This window comes from Aedes aegypti, chromosome 3 (genome assembly GCF_002204515.2).
Source record: "Aedes aegypti strain LVP_AGWG chromosome 3, AaegL5.0 Primary Assembly, whole genome shotgun sequence".
NCBI classification, from domain to species: Eukaryota; Metazoa; Arthropoda; class Insecta; order Diptera; family Culicidae; genus Aedes; species Aedes aegypti.
This window is the reverse complement of record NC_035109.1, coordinates 83,739,365-83,761,753: the sequence shown is the minus strand read 5'-3', so window position 1 is coordinate 83,761,753 and position 22,389 is coordinate 83,739,365. Positions and strand designations below refer to the sequence as shown.

Below are 22,389 nucleotides of genomic sequence, written 5' to 3'. Positions count from 1 at the left end.
AGCGACACCTCTAGAAAAATACTAAACAAGCCTCCAAAGTCCTCTTAGAGTAGTTTAAGGAAATAATCCAAGAAGAACTTCCTAAAGAATCTTTAGAGGAACTTCTGCAGGAACTCCTAGAAGAACTTCCAAAGGAGCTGCTAATAGAACTTTGGTAGGAAATATTAGGGGATCTTACAAACAAAATACTGAAGGAAATTACAAAAAAAAAAACAACTAGGCAAACTTCCGGAGGAACTTTGAGAGGAACTTTCAGGAGAAATTCTTGAGACACTTTCGGAAGAACTCTTAGAGGAATTTCCGGAAAATTTCGGGAATAATTCTACTGCAACTTCCAGAAGAACTCTCTAGATGGATGGGCTGCGAAATGGTGAGTCGATGGAGTTCTCACAAGTTCCTACCTCATGCTTTCACGGGTCGACGGATGACAAATAATCGCTTGCGACAAATAAGAGTTGCGTGCTCAGCTAGTAGTGCAGCCTGGGCCCTGTTCCCCTTCTGACTTCAACTAGATTGAGGAGGTGCGTCCACCGAGTGTCTGTTCACCAAGGAGGTGCGGCTCAAACAGCGTCTGACTGGCATCCAGCGGATGAATAAGAAATGTTCTTCACTGGAAGCTACACCTAAGGTGGCAGCCCCATCACGGCGGATAGGGAACCATAGGCTAACAACCTACTGTCCCAGAAACTTAAAAAAAAAATGTCCAAGAGACCGACAGAGAAAGAGTACGAACTGATTTAACGGCAACGACTTTGAGCGCGAAACAACGGACACGAATTGGAGCATGGGACGTACTAACCCTAGCCCATCAATTTAAACTGGCATAACTCACGAACGAGAAGCGTCGCATGAAGCTCGAGATCATGAGCGAAGTCCGTTTGCAAAACTTTAGAGAACACAGAATACCATCGGGATAGATTCTGCTATATTCTGGCCTGCGAGCAGGATTGCCACATATACAGATTTATCTGTATTTAACAGATTTTCTCGAATATTTTGTGACCAAGAAACTGTACATGCAGATTACAGATTTATTGGAAAAGTACAGATACACAGAGTTTGTATACCGGCGACATTCACCTCCTCTACGATATCTCACGACGCCTTAGCGGGGCAAAGATGAATACGACGATGCCCGTGAAAGACACGACTGCTAAAAGCCTGGTTAGAGCACTTCGAACAACTTTTTCAAGTACCAACTCGGCCACCAACACCTCAGCATGATCCATCTAGGGTTCGGCGTATTAGTCGCGTCAACACCGAAGCTCCATCACTGCAGGAGATAGAAACAGCCATTCAAAGTGTGAAATCTAACAAAGCCCCTGGGGTCGATCGCATATCAGCAGAAATGCTCAAAGTAGACCCCGCAATATCCGCTCAACTGTTGCATCGACTATTCCGCAATATCTGAGACAACGCGACATTTCCGGCAGACTGGATTCAAGGCGTGTTAGTGAAGGTACCCAAAAAGGGTGACCTCACTGTATGCGATAATTGGCGTGGCGTTCTCAAAATTCTATGTAAAGTGATCCTAAACCGAAACCACGAGAAGATCGAGGCGACTCTTCGTCCTGTGTGGACCATGTTGTCACGCTCCGTATCATCCTGGAGCAAGTCAATGAATTTCAAGAATCCCTGTATATGGTATCCATCGACTACGAAAAATCTTTCGACCGACTCGACCAAAATTCGAATATTCAACTCCAATGTGTAATCTGTACTGCTCTACGCCGGAAAAAACGTGGTGTGTATCAGCGGAAAACACTCAACGGCTGCAGGTGTTCATCAACAGATGCCTACGGTATATAATTCGGCTTCGGTGGCCACGCATAGCTGCTTGAAGTCGTGCCTACTTCGGACTCCGCGAACTCTTCGATCGAGTAAAGTTCGCCATCGCACGAATCTAACCAACTAGAAGACGCTGATTAGACCGGTAGTTCTCTTTAGGCACGAAACATGGACCCTACGTGCAGAGGATCAACGCGCCCTTGGTGTTTTCGAACGGAAGGTGTTGCGGACCATCTACGGCGGAGTGCAGATGGAAGACAGAACGTGGAGAGGGCGGATGAACCATGAATTGCACCAGCTGCTGAGAGAACCAACCATCGCCCACCTCGCCAAAATTGAGAGGTTGCAGTGGGTCGGGCATGTCACCAGAATGTCGGATAGCAATCCGGTGAAAATGATTCTCGAAAACAATCCGACCGGCACAAGACGACGTGGTGCGCAGCGGGCAAGATGGGCCGATCAAGTTGAGGTAAGATAAGTAAGCTCGCAGGTATCTAGATGAGGGTTACCTGTGACCTCGCAGGTCCGATTTGAAGGGTTTCCTCCGTAATTGTAGGGCACCCTTGTGGGGCCGGTTCTCAACCGGGAAATTATTGTTTGGTCCTTCATTGACCTCAGACCTGCCCAAGCATGAGTGCCACGTTTAATTGCAGGTAGGCCCCTCGTGAGTTCGTTCACTCTGCCTGCCATGTCTGGCGTATGGTTGACTTCACCCACCGTCGAATATTGGCGAGAGGTGCTGTAACGTGGACCGGAAGGGCATTCAATTTAAGATTTGAACTGCGCCACTCTCGTTCACAACACTAGTGCGTTTTGGCAAACCGGTGGCGTTCTCTAGCAGGTGGTCAGCTTCTTCCATGAGGCGAGTTCTGCGGTTTCCCTCAGTAGTCTTAGCGATAGTGGCTGCTTTCGTGCAGAGGATCACAATGACGAGGAAGCGAAATGGAAGGAGTCTGGCTTCCACACATGCATCATCAGCCGGAGTCGAAGGGAGGAGCCCCGAGACAATTAGAGTACATCGCTTGTAGATCGGAGATTGATTCTGACTCCTTCATAGTGGGGCATGATGGTCAGGCCTCGGTCGATGGTGACACCGAGGATTCTTGCCGTTTTACGGACGGGGATGCCATGGTTGTTGATGTTGATCGGAGGCCCACTAACCCTGTGTCCGGATGAGCACACATGGCATCGGACACTTTCCGAAGCCGACGGAACGACGGTTCCTTCGCTGAATGAATCGGATTTGGTGTTTCCGATGACCACCCTTCTTCCTCTTCTTCTTCTTGGCATTAAAGTCCTCACTGGGACAGAGTCTGCTTCTCAGCTTAGTGTTCTTATGAGCACTTCCACAGTTATTAACTGAGAGCTTTCTTTGCCAATGTTGCCATTTTTGCATTCGTATATCGTGTGGCAGGTACGATTATACTATATGCCCAGGGAAGTCAAGGAAATTTCCATTACGAAAAGATCCTGGACCGACCGGGAATCGAACCCAGACACCTTCAGCATGGCTTTGCTTTGTAGCCGCGGACTCCAACCACTCGGCGAAGGAAGGCCCCTTACCACCCTGAAGGTACGATTGGTGAAAAAGTTTCTTACGAAATGCAAAACGTGGCCGAAGAAGCTCCAGCTGATTAACTTTTCCGGGACGAATGGCGTCCAAACCCTGCTAAAAGCCTAGAATATATCCAATGAGACAATTTCGGTAAGGTGATTCAAGGATTTCGCCTCCTGCAGAGCATCGCCGAGAACCGCAAAGTAGGTATTAGTATTGTAACCGGACGGGTGATCCAGCAGGCCGCGTTGCTGGAGATGATGCGTAAGCTGTCGGTTTACCATTCGCTCTACTACCCTGGAAAGGCAGTAGGTGAGTGCAATTGGACTATGGTTTGCTGGTTTTCGAGTTTGATTACCGGGTGTTCGCGATCGGGACAACGAAGCTCTCTCGCAATTCCGGCGGGAAGGAGTCATCGGTCCACAGCTGTTTCATCAGCTCAAGAGGATTATCTTACAATGACCCTTCAAGGTTTTCATCAATGGGCGTTGAAGGCGTTGACCTTGGCCCAGAGATCAGCGGTTGATTGGATTGCGTTGATACTATCGAAGAACTCTTCGCAACATGCTCGTTTAGCGTCTCGGATGGCTTATCGACAAATGTTGCGTTCCAAGGATTACATCTCTGTTTGGATGGTCTGGTGCCATTCTTTTCACGGCGCGAAGAGCCTTTCTACGTGCCTTTGATCGCTGGAGACCACCAACGAAGATATTTTCGACCGGGCCTGCTGCTAGTTTTCGGGATCGATACGGCTGCCGCTTGCGTGAGAATGGCAGTGAATTTGTAGACAGTCTAATCTGCCTGATCATACAGAGAGCGGGAACGTCTGGTCGTTACGGGAGCCTCCACGGCAAACGACATTTGGAAAGGATGGTGATCCGTGCCATATACGTTCGGATTGACGCTTCAGCTGAACCGTCGGATCTCCGACCGGGTGACAGCCTTAACATCGATTGTGACTATTGAAGAAAGTCGGCGAACCTAAACGATGGTGAGATCACTGTCTTCGAAAAGATCCGGTAGGGTATTGTCCCTAGAATCTGACCGGGATCCACCCCAGACCGGATGGTGGGCGCTTAAATCACCAACGATCATTCTAGTTTCGGGCAGTTGTTGAATAAATTTAGTACCATGACCCCACAGTTATGGATCAAATAGTGTGGAGTCCAACCTATAAAATTCAATAAAGCAACATGGAAAACGTAAAATGGTAATTTAAAAGTACGAATCGAATCGTTTCAAATTGGAACTTCGGTTAGTAAACTATTTTGAGTATAATATTTACATAGGATTGCATAAAAAATAAAAATTTTATCGGTTTCTGAAAACCATATTATGGATCAACGTTCATATTATGGATCAAATTGTGACATATTACGGATCAGTGCGCAAAATCAAGAGATTTTCAACTCAATGCATATGTATTGCATGTTTTGACGAAAGTTAACAATATGTCATATATTACTGCAAAAAATAGCAGTGTTCGAACTGGAAACAAGGATAAAATGCCTTTTGTTTGCGATGCTGCTTTGTAATAACTGAGACATGAACTGTTTTCGCTCCACACCAAGTTTTCCACCCATTTTTGTCTGCTAAAAAATGAAATTTACCAACCTTGATGTTGTATTAGTTTTATCCTTAGTGCTATTGTCTGAAAATGTCAAATCCAATGCTTAAAATGGTAGAAATCTACATTCTTTGGTAGTGATCCATAACCGTGGTAAACAAACATTTCCTGGTCCATATTATGGATCACTAGTTTGAAGTACTATAATTCGGTATTTAGAATCAACAATCAAGAAAACTGTTTTCTTAAGATGAATTCACACTAAATCGAAGCGGACGAGCATGTTTTCTGCTATAAAATATGAATTTTATCACTTGTGGGAGCTTATGAATGCTGACACTTCTTACAGAACCATGTAATGATAGCTGTGTGGTACCAACTAAACATTTGTCAAAAACACCGTTATTAAGCGGTTGAGTGTTGTGCTTAACTTTACAAATGCTTGAAGACAAATAGTATAACATGAGAAAAATATGATTTACGTCAACGATTATATTTTGAGCGAGTTATCCGATGTTGAACGCCAAAGTGATCCGTCACTGTGGGTGATCCGTAACTGTGTGGGCATGGTAATTTAGGAATATTTCCGGATGGTAGGTCGACACATGCCACAGATATTATTATGCCTCCCTGAACTTTGACCAAGACAACTGGAAGTTGGGATTCGATGTTGAATATGGTAGACAGAATCGACTTTAGTACCCCGAGGGCGCCAGAATATCGGAAGTTGCTTCCGCGCTTAAGGTTCCATACATAGCTACCGCCAAGTGAGCGGTTCAGCTGTTCGAGTGTAACCCGGTTGACTTCTTGGAGAGCCAGGATACATGGGGGGTCGCTACTTGTGAGGATCTCAAGGTCCGCAAGGTTATTGAAGAACTCGCTCATGTTCCACTGCAGACAAAATCTAGCTGGTGCCGGTAGAGCTGGAGTAAGGTAACCTCTGTTTACGCTTGGAATTTGGTTGCGAGTGGTGTTAGTGCAAGGATGGATCAAATACCTACCAATGGTAGATCCTGATGGTGAGCTAACAATAAGTGGTGGAGAGCCGATGGCATTTGTACTGGGATCGAATGGTACTCCGATATCGCTCTCGGTTGACGAACAAGAGAAAGTTCTACAGATGTCATGCCCGGAAGCTTGGCCCATCAAATACAGGGATGCCCCGACGGCAGAAAAAAAAGGGTATTGCAAAGAGCGATGTACTTTGGGGTAGGGAGTAAAGCCCGATGCATCTCAAGAGCTTGCCGGCCTTGACTCCCTACGTCATCCAGAGTGAAAGAGACCACGGAAGCTACAAGAGCATCAGAACATCTTACGACAATGTGGGGCTTACAACCTGGGTTGGGGTGCCAGTGAACACAAGCTCTTACAGGAAGTTTAGCAGACTTAAGAGTTCTGAAAATTCTTTGGAAAAAACTTTGGATTATTCTAACTATGTATATTGGACAATTAAGTTTTTTTTTAATTTTACAATCAAGTTTCAAGGCCAAACACTATGAAATGCTGTTTCTAGGTCAAGAAGAGCAAGATCAGTTGAATAGCTTTCAGATGTGTTATAACAAATCAAATGTAGCAACGTAGATGTTGATGAGTGGTCGAATGTTCATGTTGGGATGTGGACCATCATTCTGTTCGAAATGAATTTTTCAAAAAGTTGACTGAAGGAGAAAAGCAAGCTGATTGGATGATAGCTGAAAGCTTCTGCATGATTTTTGTCTAGTATTAAAATTGAATTGATAAAACCTTTTCATTTTTCCTTTGGTCAGGAAAAAATGCCAACTAAAAACATTTGTTAAATATATCCACCAAGAGTAATAATCTACTCTCTGGAAGATTCTTGATGAGGATGTATAAAATTCGACCATTAGATAGTAATAATTTGTTTTTTTTTGTATTCATTGCTGAATTGACGCTTCTTCTATATTAGAGGTAATGTCCATAGATGCTTAGAACCAGGGTTAAATCTAGAGTTTATTTTCAAATTATTTATTTCTCAATTCAAAAAAACTTTTTTTAGTCTCAACTTGTAGATCTTGTCATACAATTATCATAGCAGGATCGTGAATGAGCGTTATCCAATCATGTTGTGTAGCATTTAATGAAAACAATAATCCATTAATTCGAACGTCATCTTTCCAGTTCTCCTTGAACTCGTTTCACTTCGCGGTTCGAAATCAACAGAATTTGCACTCTCTTTTGGCTAGTTCAATGCTCCAAAACAGGAAGCTTCAATTAGCAAGCTTTTAGCACGGTCTCTAAATCGATTCGGTCCCCAAAAAACCTCATTCCTCTATCGAACTCGAAGACCAGCTGCCAGGAAAAACCAAACAACTCTCGGTTAGAGATTTGCTTACTGCCAATTTGTTTTGCTGCCGGTGTGAGCTGCATCCATCTCGAAGCAGAAATTGAATCACAAACCGAACCACACAGTCCGGGCCAAGTTGGAAGTTGTTCATTTATTCAAATTTAATTTCTGGGCTGTGGCTTCCGGCTTTATTCACCGCAAGCAATACGAACGGCACCACACCTTCTGAGACTTTGAACTTTCTATCGACTGACTATTCGATGCCGATGGAATCCTGGAAGTACCTGGTAGGCAGGCGGTCTTCGTGATCCGGTGGCCTTTGATCTGGCTTTCCGAATGCAAACTCAGCTCTATTGGCATGGAGGCAATGTGGAAGGGGATGGGTACTTGTTATTTAGAAAGGGGTAAGGGTTCAGAAGACATGCAGTCAAAGTACGGCTAGCTGTTACAGGAAGGATAATGTGGGAAGGTCTCGTTGATATATCAATATTATCATTTAAGATTATCCATTACAGTGATTCTACTTGCATCTATCAATATTTAAAATGTGAAAACAATAGAGATGTAGACAAACAGGAATCCAAAAGAAATACACAAATTGAAGAACAGAGAAAAATAAGACAATTGACAGGAAAAAACAGAAAAACTGTCAAATAAACGGACAGAGTAGAAGACAGGTAAACAATAAAAGATAAACAGAAAGGCAAAACAAAAAATGACAAACTAAAAAACACATGCAAAAAAATCAATCGAATCGAAATCAAATTAAAATCGAACTCAAAAGGAATTGTTATGCAAATGTTAAAAAGTTTAAATAATAAAGTTTTATAATTCTTTATTCAAAAAAGTTTGAATGATTAAGTATTCAAAAAGTTTGGAATTCCACATTCTGCCCCCTAGAATACAAAAGAACTGACGTCACTGCCCGAGCATCTACTTTTGCAATGTGCCAGTCACTGTGGTTTATCATCATACGAAAAATGCCGGTCTCCTCACCCGCAACATCGACTTCAAGTGAGCACCGCGTCACCGTAGAGTCGTGGCCATCATCGTCATGCAGATGGTGCATAGTTTTAATGGATTTGTAAGTTTTGCTTTTTATTACCCACCGAGTAGTGGCCAGGAATGCAAATCAGGCTGCATTAGACGTTCGGACCGGGTGTTTCGCACTGGCGCTTTTAGGATTCCGGCGTTGCTCCGGAAGTAATGGTCTGCTCTGGAAAGGTTGGAATGTAGAGGAGGAAGACTTACCAGCTCGGTTATCCACCAGGACCTCGTCCACTCCGGCGCCGACTGGGGAAGCGTACCGATCGGTGGTGGTGGACGTCGCTTCGTTGCCAGTCCATCGGTTGTCCTTGTTGAGCAGTAGCCGTCCGTTGATGGGTGTCTGCTGGAATTGGTGCTGAGTGACAGGGTCGCCATTTAGTTTGAAGAAGCCTAGCACCAGGAAGGACCATATTCCCAGTCCGAAGATGAACTTGAACACCACTCGGGTTTTGGGCGACATTCGGTGGGACATTTTTCTGCGTCGTTGAGGGGTTTCGATTTATGTGACTAAGGTGAACTTCTACGAGAGGTTATTCTGCCCTGGGGTTTGGTCAGCAGATGTCGGTAATTGTTTATTCTAGTTTATTCTATGGGCTATGTGGTGCTTCTTCTGCTTCTGCTGCTGACTGACTGATTGGTCTGAGTGGGTAGTGGTTAGTTACTTGACGATCATATCGTGACTTATGTTGACCCGTATTCATCGATGAGAACGTATGTCTGGAAAGAAAAGAGAGAAGAGAAATTCATTAATCAGTTGAAAGATAATCAACAATTTATTGAGTGAAGGCTTTTATATCAGCAGGCGTAATTAAAAATCTTCCAGAGATTAATGAATAATAATTCAATTCAATTGGAAAAATCCTGAAGAGCACCCATCAATTGAACTACTGCCGTTGAAATTGCTTTGCGAATGTTCCTATGAGGGACGTTTGGCATTAACATTACTAGTGACAAAATATTTTGTCTTACTACGAGTCAATTTACGCAAGTCATTTTTAAGCTAATTAACTTGCTGCCCAGTGCATTGAAAAGGCAAATAGGCAGCTATGAAAGTATATTTACCAAGCTCAACAGAAACACCCATAGTTTCAAAAAATTTGGTTTCGAATGACGAAAAAAGTTGATGTTTTATATGCCTATGATAGCAACTCCCCCATGTTGGGGGTCTTCCTTAGCCGTGTGGTTAGAGTCCGCGGCTACAAAACAAAGCCATACTGAAGGTGTCTGGGTTCGATTCCCGGTCGGTCCAGGATCTTTTCGTAATGGAAATTTCCTTGACTTCCCTGGGCATAGAGTATCATCGTACCTGCCACACGATATACGAATGCGAAAATGGCAAAGAGCAAGAAGAAGCAACTCCCCCACATGCTCCATTCAGTCGATCATTACGATAAACAAAAAAGTTTGGATATCTTTTGAGTTTAGATCCAGGTTCCAAATAAGTTTAAGTAATAACTGCTAAATGCATGTTATTAGCTGTAAGAAAATTAAAAAGCAAAATCTTTGGATCCATTCGAGAAACGTATAGTTGATAATAAGCTTCAAATTCGAAATCCCACATTGAAACATTGATCATCATCGCATTCCATTCCCAGTCTTCAATTCACCTGTGTCTTCATAAACTTTCCCACAAATGACCTGTCAGTCATCGAAAGTACCGTTTCCATCGAAAGCCCACCACCAGTTGACGAAGTCCGATCTCCATCAATCAAACACATGCTGCTGACCTTTCTCGCGTCTCAGCTCAGCTGGATGACGATGCGTTTGCCATCGTCTTCAGTCCGAATCTAACGAGAGTCCAACCTCGTTCACGGTCGACCCAGATGAGAAACCGGGCCTCCGAAACTATCGCTACTTTTGAGAAGTTGGCAGGCAGCAGCAAGGGGGCACGACCAGAGACAACGGCCATGTCCAATCAAGAGCCCGCGGCTATTATTTCTCCAGCTTTTCGAGCCTCCTCTCTGGTCAACGATCGAGGCACTCGAAGAACGCTTTGTGGAATGTATCAATCTCTTGTGTGTCATTTTCTACGTTTATGTGGGGTATTTGGTCGTGTATCCGTTCAATCGAGTACAAGTAAATTAATGGCCGAATCATTGTTGAGTTTTGTGCCTAATTAAATTAACGAGATTTTCAGGTTGGATAGACATTCGTATGTCTATGAGAAACTGTAGAGTTCTCTGCACCCCATTTAAGTAGGCATTCAATGTATCATCCTTTCCCATCCCCTGTTTTTGCAAGGACGTGGCCAGGACAGCTCTCAACTGTCATGTCATGTCAAAGAGTCAGACGTTAGTCCCAAGTTTTTGTCTTGAGTATAGTAGGAAGGAGGGCAAGGGCTTTCTTAGCCTAGTGGTAGCCTTCGTGGCAAAGCAAAACATGTTGTAAGTGTCTGGGTTCAATTCCCGGTCTGTCTATGATCTGTTCGTTATGTAAATTTTCAGTATCATCGTACCTATCACACGAGATATGCATATGCATGCAAAAATGGCAAATAAAGCAAAGAAAGTTTCTGGTTAACAACTGTGGGAGCACACTTTGAGCGAGTAATGGCGCTTAAGCCTAGGCCCTATAGCCAGGACACACGGAGGAAATACCTAAGCCCCATCCCAGCAAGTGAACCACGAACAACAATGGAGTGCGCATCAACATTCTTAGCTTCGCCAATCCCAACGCTTTTGCCTATCTTTCAATATGGAACGGTTGGTACGGTTATCGCCGTTTCTTCCTCTACAGAATTTGAAAAATTTCTTCTATCATGTTAATCATTCGTGAATAACCTGATCGCTGTAAATTTTCGAATTACCTTCAAACCCCAAGTCTGTACAGTGGGCCTGGCCATTTTAATATTTGTACCAAATCATTGATATGCTATGAATATTAATGCTGACAAGAAAATACTGAAAGAAATTAGCTGTGCTTAGATACACTTAGATTAAATTAGATTAGAAAACTATAGAAGCACACTTAAAATACTAAGCTAAGGAGCGTTCTCTATCCAAGTGAGGACGTCAAAAATAAGAAGAAGGAAAACGAATAATAAGGCATAATTTTGAAGTGAATCTTGGACAACTTTATATGATTGTTAAGCTCAAATTATGATAGAATACATTTGTTTTATATAAGAGTCACTTTTGCGATTGTTGTTCTTACATGGCCCATGCATACAAAACGTATGAAACATCATTGAAAGCATTTTAGCGATAAATGGTGTATGTAACGTCTATCCCAATTCACATGAGGGTCCATAGATTTAAAGCATAGTCCTACCCTACGGAAATGTGCTTCGAAGTGCACCGATCTGAAATCTGGTCATTGTTTGGTTCCATGAAGATGATTAAAAACCATCCTAAGGATATCCAGCCATTAAAAAAATGGGTTACGATTTTGGCACGGCTCCGTTTTTGGCAACTGAAAATTTCGACTTGTTGTAAAGAACGGGATCCCACACACTTGAAAAAAATCGCAGTATCCTGTGAAATAAATCACCGAATTTGAACTGTAAACAATGAAAATACCGATTTTCCTGTGAAATCTACTATTTTACCGGCAAAATCCGTGAAATCAACTATTTTACCGGAGATAATCGGTAAAATCTACTTATATACCGGAAAAAATCCGTGAAACAAACAATTTTACTGTAACCCTGTGAAATACTTACGAACAGTTCGGTAAAAGCATTATTTTGGCTAAGTGGTAGCAAGCCTGCTTCCTGATCGGTAGGATGGGAGTTTCTTTCCCGGTTGACCCATTTTCTAGTTTTTCTTTATGATTTTATTCGACGATTTTTCAGATTGTTCGGTGATTTTTCACCGAACCTTCAGCTGTTGAGATTGAGGTGAAATTTCACCGTAATCCGTAATGTTTGTTAAGTGTGCACTGTATATGCATATCCGTGTGACCAAAAAAAATTGTAAAAAAACGTATCGACATTACGACATACATGTATTGAAGATATCACAACATCCCTATCGTGTTCTTTCCTCAGCTATGAATGAAACCGTATCGAGCTCAAGATGGCTGACTTTGTTGATTCACTGTTTATTGATTTATTGACTTCGATGCGAAAAACGACTGAAACCAATCCAAAGTGTTAAATTATCACTTATTAGAGCAAGATACTGCAATGTACGAATGTTTTTGAGCAGTTATATGACTCTTGCTAGTGTTAAAAGCATGTTTTGAGATCTCTGGGGGCCCAGATAGCCGTAGCCGAGATCTCTGGGGGACCCAGATAGCCGTAGCGGTAAACGCGCAGCTATTCGGCATGACCATGCTGAGGGTCGTGGGTTCGAATCCCGCTGGTCGAGGATCTTTTCGTAAAGGAAATTTTCTCGATTCCCAGGGCATAGAGTATCTTCGTACCTGCCACACGATATACACATGCAAAAATGGTCAATCGGCAAAGAAAGCTCTCAGTTAATAACTGTGGAAGTGCTCATAAGAACACTAATCTGAGAAGCAGGATTTGTCCCAGTTGGGACGTAACGCCAGAAAGAAGAAGAGATCTCTGTTTGATACGGATTCGCGAAAAGCTACCAATTTCTATAAGAAATCTCTGTTTTTGTGGAAAAGCAAGCGACCATAGTGCTATGAATGATAATATACTACCAACGGAGTGATTTTAATTATTTCGTAGCCGGTAAGTACTATAAACATTAATAATTTCATTAAAATGCAAACTGGGCTATTTTACCCCATGAGTGCATTTTGGATAACTTGGCCCTATGTGCCTCGTTTTGCACGCTCCGCACTCTCAGAATACACATCCATACAAACAATTTGCCACGCCCACAAGCATACAGGCATATGAAAGATGGAGAGAAAAGGTGAACACTTGAATGGAAATGCACATTTTGCTGCTTCTCTCTTTGGTCCGGACAGGGGAAATCGGCCGAGTATGTCGTAAGTTCCTGGGGAATAATGTACGAAGAATAAGAGAATGGAAGATACGAAAGGTATGACGCATGTCGCGCAACAGGGAATGAACCGCTCTTTTTTTCCGGTCGCTTGGTTGAGTTACCTCTTCCTTTGGGAGCCGCTGAGCCACTCAACCGTTCAAAAGACTGGGTTCACTTAGAGCCCAAGTAAAAATGGTGCAAAAGTCAAAACTGAAAAAGCAGTTTTCTCTTTTTAAATAGACAAAACGAAAAAAAAAACACACAGCTCTTTTATTTGCCAAATAAATCGGCTGTTTGTTGTTTTAAAAAGAGAAAACAGTTTCAGTTCTGACTTTTGTGCCATTTTTTCTTGCACCTTAAATGAGTGATTTGGATGGGATCCGTCCACTGAAATGAGCCATTTTGTCTATCTCTAGGTCGTACTACAGGTATACCTCGATTTAGTAGACATTTCGATTTCAAAATTGTCCATAGATTCGAATGGTTCATAGAATCGGAGCAAATTTTTATCTCACTTTTTGTTTTCTAAATTAAGCATACTTAATCATAAAGCATTGACGAAATTGCACTTCTTAGTTTCTACTCCGTGATTGACCAGAGCAATCGAAGTTGCACAAGGAACCAACAGATGTAGCTTGGGAGAAGCTTTTCATCTTCAGTGTACACTTTCGAGAACTCCAAATATTATAAATTCAATAACGGCGCCGGCCACGCCCTAACGGTCATCGGGGAAAGGAGGGATGATGGGTGTGACAAAAAATGGTTCCTAGAGACCGCGATCACATCTGCATGTCCATGGTTTTTCAGTTTCATACGAGATTACAATTGAATTCGTTTCTGAAATTTTCTTGGAAAGGAATCTCTGGAGTTATTCTTGTAAGTATACTTAGAGAAATTACTTACCGGTAATTAAAGAGCAAATAATAAGAAATCATTAGAGGCATCTATTTGAATTTTGAAAGATATCCACACAGAAATCTTGTATTAAATTTTTGCAAACTTGTTTGAAGGATACCTGGATAAACTCCTGGAGGACTTGAGAAATTTGTGAAAAAAACTACATATATGAGTAATTCATGAGTTATTCTAAAACAATGTTCAATTTGAATTCTCGAAGGTATAAACATAAACATGACATAAACAAAATTCTTTGTAAATATCTGCGAAAATAAGCAAAAAGAATTCCTAGGAGAACTCCTCATTGAACATCTTCATAGTAATATCTGAATGAAACTTGAAGCATTTGAATAAGTTTCCAATAAAATCTCTGGAAAAATCATGATGGAATATACACAGTCAAGCAAAGAACAATACTTATCGTAATGATACGAATAATACTAGGTAATTCCACAAAAAAAAAACCTTTAGAAATATTGTTAGAGAAATGTCTGGCCGAGTTCTTTTATGAAAACTCTTATGTTCTAGTACTTGTTCGAATTTTTTTGATTGGTCTATTTTTGTCGGGCATAAGGTTTTTAAAGTTTCTATTTTCAGAACACTCATTTTAAAGAAATGTCTGACAGGATTCTCGTGAACATCTTTATGAAAACTCTTGTCTCCTGGTCCCGGTTCGAATTATTGTTGTTTGCTTGGTTCTTGTTTGGTCTTTTTTTTTCGGCCATAAGGCCTCCCAAGTTCCTCTTCGTAGTACACTGAGTGGCTACTAGCCCTGTAATAAGAACTTAATATGACATTTTAGAACACACCCAAGTAACAATTTTAGTTTTACGAATTACTTCCAGGGTACGCCCATAAAACCACGGTAAAGGTACTTTTGCCTTCATCGCATCCCCCAAAACCCCCAAAACGTGACTAGTTGGCCTACTCTAAAAGAGGCTATGAAGTGTGTATTTATGTCACACAAATTAGGAAAAATAGCATTTATGGTAGCTATTTTGAGGCCATCTGTTCTAGATGAATGTTGCTTCATCTTGAAAATGATTTTATCACAAACGACGATCTTGCCGGATTTATTCCAACGTAAACAAAAAAAAAATATAAAAAAAATATAGTGCTCAAATCTTTAGTGCTGAGGGAGATTTACTGTGAAATGTGATGAAAAAAAAAGTTAACACACGTTAGTTAATCATGCTCTCTGAAAGTGGTATACTTATAGTTATTTAGCATTTGCCAATAAAAAACCGCCAGGTGAAGAATAAAACATATTCATCATTTCTTGGTTTGATTAGGCAGTAGTTGTGCTTTAAATTATATTCAGTCAGTTTCAGTGTTTGAATTTCGATCAGAATAAGCCGATCGAACCATATTCGGAGAGTGTTACAGTTCGCGAACCATAGCAGTTCGTGGCACATCGCATTCGGAGAGCCCTATGAATGTAAACATTCACTCTCTCGTTTGGTACGTGGCACGAGAGCGTTCGAGAGCAGCAACTCTCACAGACTGCAACAGTATCAAGTCGTTCGGGTGATTTATGTTTTGCATAAAATTGGTAATCACTTTCATATTTATTGATTATGCAGCCTTCAACAACCTAATTATAATCTATTGACTCATTGAACATTTCTTTGGTTGCCAAAATAGCGCAGAAAAATGGAAAATATTCGCCTCTGTTTCTTGATCAGAATGTGAGTGGGTCAGCGAATGTTACAAGTGTTGACACACAGTGAGTGGTGTGTGTCTGTCTTGTTTATGTTCATGGCTCGTCATCTTCCACGAACGGTAAATGTAATGGGTGTTGCATGAATGTAGGCGAATAAATGGGCTGAAATTATGGCTCGTGTGTAAATGATCGTTAGATTTTCCAAAGCCTGATCAGTTTAATCATCACACCATAGCATCTTATGAACGAATTCATGGAGATAATATGATTTGAAAAAGTGAAATTGTGGCAACCGGAGTGAAATTAATATGGCGGAACCATAATGGAGTGAAATTAATATGGCGGAACCATAATTGATAGATCGTCATCGATAAATGCTGTTTTGTTGATACACAAATAAGGGCACACTGTTATGATTCGGCATTTGTGGATGTAAAATTGCCTTAATAAATGCTGATTGAAGATAATTCATCTTTTTTTCGCTTTTCATGGTAACCAAGCAGCATTCAACAAAGTTTGCAGTTTGGGTATGCTATTATGAAGAATATACGCAAAAACAATGAAAACGGACATTAGTTTTTCGTTTTTCCGTCAGGAATAAGTGTTCTTAATGCATCGCAACGAATTGCAATGCATCTGAAGAGCCTAAATACTAATTTGAGAGGTATAAATAAAGTGAGTTATCAAGACTCAAGTGCAAGTCAAACAGTTTAAAAGCAGCCAGCTTTTATGACAACAAGGTGTGTTATATCAAGCATTTATCATAGCCGTAACAAATAAGTGTCATTCAGCCACCACAAGCATCAGGTCATCCGATAAGTACAAACTACACAAAATATGCATCCAGGTATCCTACACAAAGACACAGTATTTATGAAAAAAAAAACAAAATTTAAATGAAATCTTGTAAAACTCATAATATTTTCGTATAAATCATTAACTCTAAGAAATTTTAACTCATACCGTGTTAATTCAAATTCCTTGGACGCTTTAATCCTGGGCATTTCACCCATAAATGATTATTTCTTCAACTTTTATAGATGGAGTTTATAGAAGACGTCATAATTATGGCTTCCAAGCGAAAAACATGAAATTTGTTCAAAAATACTGCATGGTATTTATGGAACATAGATCATTCCAAAGGTTTTTGTAAAATGTCACATGAAATATTTTTCATACGAATAGGCTACTTCCTAGAAAATTCTATTTTACACCCAGAGCCGTCGCGTCCACATGTGCAACATGTGCACTGCACAGGTGGGAGCTCGTTCATCCTAGCCAATGTGTACAATATGTACTACTTTCGATAATTTATTTATTTATTTATTTATTTCATGTCGTCAATCAGAAGTCGACCATTTTGATACAATTTTAAACCTTAATATTATATAGTTTAAAAACGTTATTTTCTTAATCTAGTTCGAATTTTGATATGACATAAATTTTTGTTTTAGTTCCGATTTCGTCATAGTAAAGTCAATGGTTTCGCAATGTTTATTGTAAACAGACATTATTTGATTTAAAGGCTCAAATTTGGCATAATTTGTGCGGTGATGGTTTGTATAAAAAATACTACGACTTCGCAGTTGTCTTGAAGGAGCATAAAAATTTAATTTTGACAAAAGTGTCATCGAGTCAATACGATGCGAAACTATATCGTTTATGAACGAGACCATTGCAAATTCGCGACGTTTCTTCAATGTTTGAATATTAATGAGCATGCATCGTGCTTCATAAGATGGTAGAGGTAACCATGTCCAACCTAATTTTCGAAGTGCGAACAACAGAAATTGTTTTTGAACTGATTCTATACGATTTTCATGGGTTGATGAAAATGGTGACCAAACTATGCTACAGTATTCCAAAATTGAACGCACATAGGTTACTAAATTCGATAATTATCTTAATAAAATTATATTTATCCCATTTCAAATATCGCTTTCATTGATAGCTTGCAATGTAATTTTCATCTAGCAAAATATCTGTTGTTAAATTTTTGCTATGCAAATCAAACGAAAAAGCTGTTTCGTGCGACGCGCGATCTGAGACCTATGTTTTTCTTCGCGCACATCGCGATGTATGCTACGCAACACTATGTCTTAGTTCCACGCTACACTTCGCTGATGTGACGATGAAAACCAACGCGTGCACTCTCATCGGGAAACGCGCTGCCTTGTATCGTACACGCCGTTCTGTCTATGTGGTAGAAACTATTTTGAACTACAAATGCGAGTGTGTAAGTAGCCAAAGCGTCAACTCTGGCCGGTGCACAGCCTTGCTACATCAAGCAATTCGATCAGTGGGATCGTGCGGATGAGAGAGATATGAGAGAAATCGATCTACTGGAGAGATTTCGCTTGCTCTTTTTTACCCTTGCGCTTGGGGTATGAAGGTCGGTCAAATGCGGTTTTTTTCGATTGCTCAGGCTGCTGACAGTCGGATTTTTTTTTCAAGCTTGGCACTCAGTACTCGCGCTGCTGTTTTCTGTACACTACTGGTGAAAACCTCGTTTTTAACAAACAGTATTAGCGCGGCGGTGCTTGCGATGGTTAATCAGATGACAACCTGAACATTAACTCAAGAGCGGTCGGGTCGTACCCTCCGTCATAGCCAGCATCTTGACGCTTGTGGTGTGTTTTAAAAGCGAGCATGTTTCATGATGCGTGCACTCAGAACATAATGCTACCGATCATTTAATTTTATGCAAATATATGTAAACTATGATTAAAGCAATATTTGCTAGAATCCAGTTCATTATAAATCGTCACTGATGACCCGCATTATTAGAATTATTTTCATATTCAATTTTACAATTTCTCCATAATGATCACTAATCGTTAAAATTGAAATTTTTTTGATTGAATTGATAAATCAAACTGAACAACTCGATTAGCATATGAAATCTTGAATATTTTGAATCAATTGAAAGATAAGAAGAAAATTATAATTGAAAACGACGGTTAGTTTATTAACTTAAATGGTTTGAACCCAAGGTACCTAATAATGACAAAAATAAAATGACACTAAATTAGAAGTGCACAGGTTGATAATTAGACCACGTGACGCCTCTGATTACACCGCGGAACAAGTTTTTGTCTCAAGTACCAAAATAATGCTGTTTAATTAATTTCAGGATGGCCAGTGAAAAGTTAATTTCAAATTCCCGGTTTTCTCCCGGTTTTTTCCCGGTATTTCAAAAATATTCCCGGTTCAATGATATACAAAGAAACATTATTGCGATTTTTTTTACCATTTTAAACGACTTTTAAGTACGAGTTTTTTGGTCATAAACCAAAACATTTCTATTCTGCTTTGTGAAGGTCCAAGCTGTCCGATACATTTTTGCGCGCTCGGAGTGATTTTTTTCAGTTAGCACTTCATTCGCGCACTAACGGAGTTATTTTTTTCCTGCTTATACGTGTTGACGTTGCGATTTTGACTGTTCAGTCGAGGATGGATTACAAACCGGTGAGCTCGTTTCATGCTTGTAATACCTCATTTGTATCATGACATGTGTTTTTTTTTTAATTGTTGATTAAACTGTGAATGGTTCGTCACTTTAAGTGTTGACATAAGCGCTTATTCATGTTTTCTAAAATTTCGAGATTCAAGCCTTTGAATAGTTCAATGTTTAAGATGTCGACGAATTGATAGATAACTTTTTAAACAGAGGTTACATGAATCGCATCACTTACCAAAGTGAATTCTGATCATGTAGCTTTTAAGCCCTCCCACTAACAAAACACTTTCCAGTAGCAACCATGAAGATGCAGAGGTATACTCGGTCTTTAGTAACAATGAATGTCACACTAACATTCCTTCCCTTCCCCGATGACCGTAAGGACGTGGCCGGCGCCGTTATTGACATTACTAATTTCAGAGTCCTCGAAAATGTACATTGAAGATGGTATGCTACTCCCAAGGTACATCTGTTGATTCCCTGTACAGTTTCGATTATTCTTGTTGATCACGGAGTAGCAACTACGAATTGTACGGTCATCAATGCTCATGCTCATGATCATAAACCATAGCATTTCTATTAGGGACATACGAAAATCAGATATTTTGCTGCGCATTCAAGTTTTCTGGGCTTATACTGATTCTGCTAAATTCCAGTTCGATCTATGAAACGATATTTTACGACGGTTATTTTAAGTAAACGTGCAATTTGTTACGAAAGAGTTCAGTGTTAAAACAAAATTAACCCTTGTTTATATGATGGGATCGAGTCAATCTTTAAATGAATCATAGTTTAAATTTTAAACTGTCACAGATTTGGTAGACATAAAAATAAATTTATCGATTGTTCAACATTTCGTTCCATGGTCATCAGCATATATTTTTTGTTATGTGTTATCCCCTCTAATCTTGAACATTTTCTCAGATCAATTATTTCTGATAAAAAATAACAGTCATAATTCTGAAATGAATGAGAATTGTATACTACTTTTACCAAGCCCAAACAAGAAGCGAATAATCTTCAATGAATATCATAGGTTGTGACCGCATTCAATTTGATCTTAGTGAATTGCAAGCTTGCTTAAAGAAATTGAAAACATCCAAACATTGTAATTTTTAACATAAAATGCTTCATGAAACTACATGAAAACTTTTCGCAAGATGTTTCTTCATTAAAAGTTTTTAACTTACTGGCTAATTATTTAATGGATTAGAGCAAGTGGTAACATTTGTATAAAAAATATGACTAACTTTGGTTTCGAATTCAGAAGCTTTTGTAAAAATCCACTAAAGTATAGATCGTGCTGGTTAAAACATTATTTGGTATACAAAGTTTTCCCGGTGCTAATTGAAATTCCCGTATATTTCCCGGTTTTCTCCCGGCGATTCGAAATTCCCGGCTTTTTCCCGGTTTTCCCGATTTCCCGGTGCGCTGGTCACCCTGTAATTTAGGGTTGCTGAATTCATTGCCGTTTTCAAAAATATAATAGCACGTTTAGCTTTTGAGACACCTACTGTTGAAAATGTAAAATTTGAATATTTCAGTCAACAATCATGCAAACTTGTCAGTTTGTATGGCTATTTATTTAATTTAATGCAGATTTCATATGTACTTCAATGCTTATCAACAAAGTTCATAATACTTTCGATGATCAAAAGTTATATTTTGGTGGTTCAGAAAAATATTACATTTTGTCATATAAAAGAAACGAATAATTTTGTATAGAGACTGTTAAAAAAACCGATTTAATGTAAATTTTATCTTACAATTCCTACCTAATTATATCTAAATTGAAAATTTGAGTCCTATTTTGCATGCTTGATGGATTAGATCACAAAAAACTTTGGTAAATCATACTTTCAAGTTTCATGTTAACATCAACGAAACCAGTGTTTTATACAACTTTAGCGACCTTTAGCTAATAATCGTGACGTGATGGTACATTTCTAAGAACGGCATCAGATTCAGCAACTTCAAATGTACTAGAGACACATACTTTGTTCCTTGAGACACGCAAAAATGTAATTTTTGTTACGCTGTGTTATTACTAACTTTGAAGAAATTTCTGACAACTTACTGAAATAATGATTCTCCGAGAACTTTTGACACTTACCCGTCAAAAGTTCTCGGAGAATCAATGTAGAGTTTTCAGAAATAAAAATCGATAAAAAGTTCTTTGTTGAATTTAACGCGATATTTCTATGACAACTTCTGTTGAATTTTAGGCACACTACTAAAAAGAGCGGAGAATTTTGGGAAAAATTCTTAGCTATCCATATCACATTGGAATTTTAAGCTTTTAGTCGATTTTCTAACTACTTAAAGATTATTCATTGAGACGATTCACGCTTAAACGAGAGCACTTAATCTTTGTCGACTGAAGAAATCACACTAAAACAACTGAGTAAAGTAGTTTCAAGTCCCTGTTTATCACCACCACATTATCTCGATTGTGTCGTCGGTGGTAATCCTTTTAGTGTCGGCAACTGTTGCCGTTGGTTGTTGAAAGTGCAACTGCTGCACGTTGCTTTGCTCGCTGCTTGTCCCTGCTTCGTCATCATCATCATCACCCACCAGTGAATCAAACCTTACAGGTCTGCGTGTTGGATGATGATTAAGATTGGAATTACTCATTTTTTCTTACGCGATTTGCTCGAGGAGGAGGAGGTGGGGAAGCGAATTGTTTGTGCAAAAGAATGGCGCAATCTCCCGAAACTACAAACCTGTTCGTTCTCGGCAATATTTACGCATTCAATACACATACTCGCGGGAAATCGTCCAGAGCAGCTGTGGGTGCTTGCAATGATTCATCTCTTCAACTGGCAGAGTTCAGACAAAGGCAAACTTTGCGTGTCGCGGTCTCTGATTGGAAATCCAGACAAAGTTGTTCCAGTTGGACCAGAAAAAGATTGGCAAATGGTTGCTGTGCAAGTTTGTTTTGGTGGTTTGCATTGCGATCTTACGCTCTTGAAGACGGTGGCGTATAATAATGAGACGGGTTGTTGTCATGTCATAGCAATTCCGGAAATTGTATTCGGTGGAGGGATCAAAATTAATATGTTTATTTCAAGGTAACTTTGTCAAATATGACAAAACATTTCAATTTTTATGGGCAAAATATTACTAGAGATATAAGACCCAATTTTTTGAAAGCTCAAAAATGAGCTATGTGCAGCAAAATACTTTTAAAGCTTTCAATTTTATAT

At 40.0% G+C, this 22,389-nt stretch overlaps 1 protein-coding gene across 7 annotated transcripts in view; it reads right to left on the bottom strand.

Moving 5' to 3' along the window:
• Nucleotides 1-22,389, bottom strand: part of LOC5565978 — a 769,372-nt gene that overhangs the window by 35,071 nt on the left and 711,912 nt on the right. For 5 of the 7 annotated variants that reach the window (XM_021850123.1, XM_021850119.1, XM_021850118.1 and 2 more), the window contains one exon: nt 8,467-8,979. In XM_021850123.1, coding sequence (XP_021705815.1) covers nt 8,467-8,734 — 268 coding nt within the window. In that variant the 5' untranslated portion in view covers nt 8,735-8,979. Of the gene's footprint in view, nt 1-8,466; nt 8,980-21,502; nt 21,682-21,906; nt 22,084-22,389 lie in introns of those variants that run through there. The other 2 variants (XM_021850122.1, XM_021850124.1) reach the window with 2 other exon arrangements.